Source organism: Poromitra crassiceps (assembly GCF_964638095.1).
Source record: "Poromitra crassiceps genome assembly, contig: HAP1_SCAFFOLD_248, whole genome shotgun sequence".
Taxonomy (NCBI): domain Eukaryota; kingdom Metazoa; phylum Chordata; class Actinopteri; order Beryciformes; family Melamphaidae; genus Poromitra; species Poromitra crassiceps.
In genome coordinates this window covers 67353-74457 of record NW_028152148.1, presented here as the reverse complement: position 1 = coordinate 74457, position 7105 = coordinate 67353, and the positions used below count along the sequence as shown (strand labels likewise).

At 44.6% G+C, this 7105-nt stretch overlaps 1 protein-coding gene across 1 annotated transcript in view; it reads right to left on the bottom strand.

The window, feature by feature from the left end:
* Positions 1-3463, bottom strand: part of LOC310770866 (beta-catenin-like protein 1) — a gene marked incomplete at its 3' end in the record, with an annotated part of 4223 nt that extends 760 nt beyond the window's left edge. Inside the window, exons 1-3 of the mRNA XM_083663571.1 lie at positions 3379-3463; positions 1336-1442; positions 734-904 (exon numbers count right to left, since the gene is read on the bottom strand). Of these exons, the coding sequence (XP_083519697.1) occupies positions 734-904; positions 1336-1442; positions 3379-3459 (359 nt within the window). The 5' untranslated portion in view covers positions 3460-3463. The remainder of the gene's footprint in view (positions 1-733; positions 905-1335; positions 1443-3378) is intronic.
* Between the last annotated feature and the right edge of the window lie 3642 nt (positions 3464-7105).

Sequence of the window (7105 nt, the reverse complement as noted above, 5' to 3'; positions counted from 1 at the left end):
GTTGGGCATTTCCTTGTTGCTGCTGTGAGCTGCCAGGAGCCGCACGGCGCAAAAACAGAGGCTCCGAATAGACTTTGTGCGTGTGGGGAGGAGTTTGCAGCTGACTCGGGGAGAGGCGGGGAGAGGGGGGGACAGGGGGGTGGGGCACGCATGCACCACAGAACTAAACCAGGTCACATCATCAGAAAATATTAGCTAGAGTCAGTGAATGTGCTTGAAATAATGCATTTCACAAAAGGCTGAATATCTCAGCTTCCTGATAGAAAAGCATATTTTTGCTGTTTTTGACCTATCTTCTCCGGCTGATAACTAAAGAACGGAAAATGGTATCAATAAACTTTTTTTTGCTGATGATACAATAGAGTCTCCTTGTTCTTTTTGCGTGTTCGGTGTTTACATAGTAATATCACACAATATTCTGTGGGCCTCGAGAAATCACTGAAAACGCTCTGAAACTCTGGCACTGGGAGCGTCCGTTCTCCAAAAGTGGCTGGCACTCAATGAGTTAACCTTGATTTTTTTTTTTTTTTTTTTTTAGTTTGGCTCATGTCCCATCAACTAACATGGAGGGGGTGAGATTTTATACCAATACTGCAGCCAGCCACCAGGGGCGATCGAGATGTTTTGGCTTCGCTTTTGAGGAGATGTCATGATGTCCATATTTGTATACAGTCTATGGAATAGACTTGCTTGCCATTAAGACTCCAGAGTATAAATAAAGGAACACACAGACGGACTGAATCCACCAATGAGTGAAAGGATATCGGTGTTCTCGTGGCTGAGGAGGCCCAGCAGAGAGTGGACGGCGTTGAGCTCCACCAGGAGGTGGTAGAGGTCCGGCATGGTGGCGATCACGTGCATTTCCTGGACGATGTCGTTCAGATCCAGCTCCGTCTCCATGAACCTGACCGAGGACGGAGAACAAGAAGATGAACGAAAACCAGCTGGGTTTCAAACTGATCCTCAAAATGATTTACCACACAGTCACATACCATATTATGACATAGTTCAACAACAACAACAATGAACAGTAGAAAGGTTCTGAGAGATATTACAGGCAAAAAATCAGTCACTGTTATCGATTACTAATTTAAAAAAAAAATCTCTGGGAATGGCTGACAGGACCAATATAATTACCCCCAACAGCAAATTATGCGTGCATCTATTTCTGAAATGCCATAAAGACAAGGTGATGTTTAATTAGCCTCGATAAAGGTAGGTAAGATTCAGCTTAGCTCCTCCTACACACGCCTCTTTCTGGAAGATCGGTCTTAATGACATCCTGAAATAGGACTGAGAGAGGAAACAGTCGCTCATTCTCATTAGTGCGCTCACTTCTCTGGGTTGTCCGGAAACTTAATCCTCAGCTCCTGGTTTTTGTACGACCTTTTCTCAAAGGTCAGGATCATTTTCTTCACCGAACTCTCGTCCACTGGCTCCGCCTGGTCAATTAGCAGAGAGGGCAATAGAGAAAGATGAGGGGGACAAAGAGGAGAGAAAAAAGAACAGAGGCCTTCGTTAAGAGAACGGACGCCTTCGTTAAGGCCTTCGTTAAGAGAGCAGAGGCCTTCGTTAAGGCCTTCGTTAAGAGAATGGACGCCTTCGTTAAGGCCTTCGTTAAGAGAACAGACGCCTTCGTTAAGGAGGCCTTCGTTAAGAGAACAGACGCCTTCGTTAAGGCCTTCGTTAAGAGCACAGACGCCTTCGTTAAGGCCTTCGTTAAGAGAATGGACGCCTTCGTTAAGGCCTTCGTTAAGAGCACAGACGCCTTCGTTAAGGCCTTCGTTAAGAGAACAGAGGCCTTCGTTAAGGCTGCAGTAGCAACAAGCAGAGCTCGGGGCTACGCCGACTTTGCGGGCGGAGTGGAGTGAGATGTACTGTAAGTGGAATGAATTAAACTGAAAATGGAGCACGTTTGACCCCCTGATGGCTTAAAAGCGTTGGCCAGGTAGGTGTATGAAATGGAAATGCTCTGACATTTATGGAACATTACAGCACTTTTCTCGGAGTAGCTCTTGACAGACACGTTGGGAGGATTTAAAAGGCTGCCCATGCAGGAGAATAAGAACGAGGACAGAATGGAGTGAACGCGTTTGACAAGTGTGGGTTTTGTAGTAAGTGCATTACATATAGGGACTCACACTGGTACCAACAGGAGGGTAAAAAAAATCACTCTTCCTCCTTTCACCGCATCCACTGCAGGATCGCCCAGGTCCCCCCAGAAATCATAATCACGATTATTGTTGACTGATATTGAGATCACGATTATTTAACGTGGATTACTCATTGACTTTGGCAACATCATGCATTTGCAATTTTTTTTAACACTGGATGTCTTTGAACTTTAAATATAATGTAAGGGAAAAACAAGGAAATGAATGAAAATAAAAGTATTATTATTTTTAGATCAATAAATAATATATAAAGTAATAATAATAATCGTTTTATCTCGATTATCTTGTTTTCATAATTGTGGGAATCCAAAATTGTAATTGAGATTAAAATCTGATTAATTGAGCAGCCCTAAGTCCACCTACACCAAGTTCATCTACACTACATGGTGTAGTAACTACACCCTGGCTGCAGCCAATATGACTATGTCTTTCAGAGGCTGTGGCAGGCCCATTGTTCAAGCTAGCGTGAGGATACATAACATATGAAACTAAAAGACCTAAGGAATCCATTGGTACCAAACAAGGGGGATAAATAATGCTGTGAATTTAGGCTAAATCTTGGTGAGGAAAAAACTGCCATGGCCAATTTCAAAGGTGCACCTTGACTAATAACGCAAAAGCAGTGTAACTAAACAAATTACTTTCTCTAGGGAGTAATTAAGTAAAGTAAAGCATTGCTTTTTTTAAATAATGTGTAATACATTACTTTTTGAGTAACAAAAAGTAACATGTGACTGAGATACCAGTCACATATGTGGAAACTCTGGTATGATTCTCTTTGAGAAGGTACTTTTGTTGTTTTATTGTGCTCTTATGTGCTTTTTGTAATTGTGTATGTGACATCTATGGACCAAGTGTCTGTCAATAAAGGTTTGATTGATTGATTGAACCCCCCAACCCTGCTGTACGTGTACACAACAAATACATACAGATTTGATACATACAGTACATACAAAGATACACACATCTAGCATCCCACCTGTGCTTCATGTACTCACTCTCTCTCTCACACACACACACACACTTATAAATACACAAATACAGTACGTACGTATGTACGTACATACATACATACATGCATGCATATACACACACATGCCTGACAAGCCACCCATCTGAGGTTAATGTTACACATACACAATGTCATGTCATATGCTCACACACATACACACACATACCCAAATGGGTTTGCGCTCTGACCTACCTCAGGCTCATCTTCATCCTGGTCCATCAGTTTCTCCAGGATCTTCTTCCTGTCCCCTGTCAGCTCCTCTGCGTCCACCATCTCTCCTAACCCTCCTCCTCCTCCACCACCACCACCACCACCACCTCCACCACCTCCTCCTCCTCCACCACCACCTCCACCTCCTCCTAATGCTGACAGCTCCCAGTGTCTAGCCGGCTCCCTGCTCCCCTTCTGCTGCTTCCCTCCTCTGGACTCCTCATCTCCTCCACCCGCTCCATCCTCCTCCCTGGGATGGGGACGCTTTGCTCCTCTGTCAGGCTGCCAAGTGAAGAAAGCAAAGAACTGGATGTGAAGATGGGCGATAGCCATAAATGTAGCCTACCGTACCGAGTCCTGAGTGTCCAAATTATTAGGCACAATTGCTCTCATCTCATGAAATGCACTGACCAGTGACCACTGGTATACGCTTTGATCCTGTATGTCATCTTGTCACCAAACTCAAGCAGGAAATTCCTTGTGTATATTGTAATTGTACCTTGTGACTTGAATTGATTGAGATTAAGCTATGCATCAAATAATGACAAGTACCCTCAGTGCCTTCTGTTCTCGCTTGCATGGAAAAACTATCCTGCAAAACTCCTTTCAAAAAGCTAGTCATTTAGTATTGCCTTGCTCCTTGCAAACAAACTTAACTTAGAGAACATGACTTAATAGCTTTCCACAAATCCTTAGGATTCACTGTTCTGTTTCTCATATACTCTATCCACACTCACAGCAGCACGTAGTATTTAGAATTGGCTCATCTGTTATTTTCAGTCTACAGTATGCCAGCCTTGCCAGGTAAGTAGCAAGTGAACACTATCAATTTCTTCAGTCATCCTCTATTACGTGTGTACGTTTGCCAATAAGTAAATCAGCATTAAATGTACACATTCTTGAATGGAGTTTGGCAAGTTTTTTTAATCCAATCTTGAGTTCTTCACACAATATAGTAAACGTTATCGGGGCTATCTGTGTAGCTTGGAGACATAGAGATCACCCCTCTAGTTTCACAGTACACGGATGGTGTGTGTGTGTTGGTCATACTTCTTTTTCTAGGACTGTTGATAAACAATACTCAGTCACCACCTGTATAAGCTAGTATGGGCGTCATGTGTGGTACCCAGCAGCTGCAGTAGCGTTATTGTATAGAGTAGCCTGTGACACTAGCATGCTAACTGCCAAGTTACACTCACTGATAGACCTAGCGTTAGCCAGGGACAGAATTAAGTTTGTCTCTTGTCAAGTACGTTAGCAATAAGCAATGGACGCAATACACTGGCAGTCACAGGCAGGACAAAGTCGAAGTAATTAGAAAGTAACGCTAACCATTACAACTAACCTAACTAAATACGTAGCCTGCTTGCTAGCATGACAGAACATACAACCCAATGAACCCAATGAATGAAATAACAAGCTAGCAGGCTGACGAGCAGGATGAAATGCCTACCTGGTAGCTCAGGAGCTCACCGACATCCATTTCTAAGGGTTAGAAAAGGTAAATGTCTATCTGTTTAGAAAGAAATCAATGAGAGCAGCACACTTGTGAACCAGCCGGCTGCCTGATCCTTTTCCCACACGAAGATGCCTGCCGTAAAACGTTTCGTTCATTGTCGTAGACACTCATTGTCGTAAACTCCGACGATGTTGATTTAATTTTAATAGGCCTACCCTAACCCAACCAGTAGGCTAATCCAATGAACTCAATTGAACTACAATAATAGCTACTAAATAAATAGAATCCACCCCATTCGGTGTGTGTGTGTGTGTGTGTGTGTGTGTGTGTGTGTGTGTGTGTGTGTGTGTGTGTGTGTGCGTGCGTGCGTGCGTGCGTGCGTGCGTGCGTGTGTGTGTGTGTGTGTGTGTGCGTGTGCGTGTGCGTGTGTGTGGACCAGGACCCCCATTTGATGCGATTTTTAAGTGTATTAAAGACATTACCAAAATAGTTATACATTCTGTCATTGTGTTACTACTTTATGGAATTATAGTGAAAATAAATGATTCCCATTTTTACTGGGGGACCCCCTGGAACCCCCTCAAGGACCCTTGCCCTGGGGGGGGGGGGGGGCTGGACCCCACTTTGAGAACCACTGCACTAGTATCCTGCGTTCATGTGCTCCTATATTGTATTTACCATATTTATGAGTTGTGCACATGAGCGCCCTTCAATGACGTATTCACGAGTGGGAATTTCGGAAACTAGGCATTGAGCGCGCTTGATTCCTAGGCTAGCCTGCTGTGCGGGCTTGCCCGCCCTGCAGCTCGCCAAGCTGGTCCTGCAGCTCGCATACGCAGCTCGACCGATATGCAGCTGAGCCGAGCTCGACCGCTGTGCGGGCTCACATGCTCTTATGACATGAGTGATGTTGTCACAACTTCGCATCACTGATGACATCACAATTTCACTTATGACATCACTGATGATGTCACAATGCCTATGACACCATCAGTGATGTCACAATGCACAATTGCTCAAGTGACATCACTGATGACATCACTTCCAGGACTTTATGACATCACTGATGACATCATCACTGATGACATCGTCACTGATGACATCATATCATTAGGTAATTAGGGCAATCACCTAATTAGAAAATCTGGCTCCGTCAGTGGTGTTCTTTTTTACACCCCTGAAAGTTTCAACCCGATCGCATGTAAAACAGCATAGCTGTTATGGAGCCGGCACAAAAATTGAAACAGAGTTTCCGAGCAGGGATGTTGCGCGAGGATTCCTGGACTACAACAATGGCGGAAAGTATAGACTCTGTGTCACCAATTGACTGTAAAAAGTCATATATATCATTATTCTGTTCATAGCTATTATTTATTTTAGTAGTTGCACACACTACTTGCTTTTGGTAAGAAAACACCAGCAACGAGAAAACAACCTTACTTCTGGCGTCCATGTTTGTTGCTCTTTCCAACCAAGAGCACTTGAACGGTGTCCTGTCGTAATGACCACGTCACCACTGGTAAATACGATATATCTGAGGACATGAACGCACCAATAGTCTGCGGCCAAAAGCTCGTTCCGTGCCAACGCACCATGTCATTCAGCAGATGACGCCGGGAACAGCTCCAAAAAAACAATTCTGCTCTGAAAACGGGGCGTCATAGTAACGTAAATAAATGTGATGCGCTATGTAGCTACAAAAATAAAAGGATAAGCACTAACACCATATAAAACCATCCTTCTATTCTATATGTATATTTTTTTCCAGATTTTTTTTGTCCCATTTTTATCCCTCGTTAGTGCTAATTTGTAATGTATTTATCCTGGTTGCTGCTCCACCATCTGCCGATCTGGGGAGAGCCGAAACTGGCTCCATGCTTCCTCCGAGACATGGGCCGCTTCTTTTCACCTGACAGGGGAAGCTTCACCGGTAGGACATAGCACGTGGGAGGATCGCGCTATTCCAACGAGTTCCCCCTCCATGCGAACAGGCGCCCCGAACGACCAGAGGAGGCACCACTTCAGCGACCAGGATATTGCAGGTTTTGGTGAAGGGGTTCCTATATGAAGGAAACCCCCAGGGGGCACGGGGAGAACATGCAAACTCCACACAGAAAGGCCCTTTTTTGACGACCCCACCCGGGCGGTGGGCACTCGAGGACATGCGGACGGGCACGCACTCCTTTAGCGCTCACAGCGCCCCAGGTGGGAATCGAACCCAGGACCTTCTAGCTATGAGGCGACAGCGCT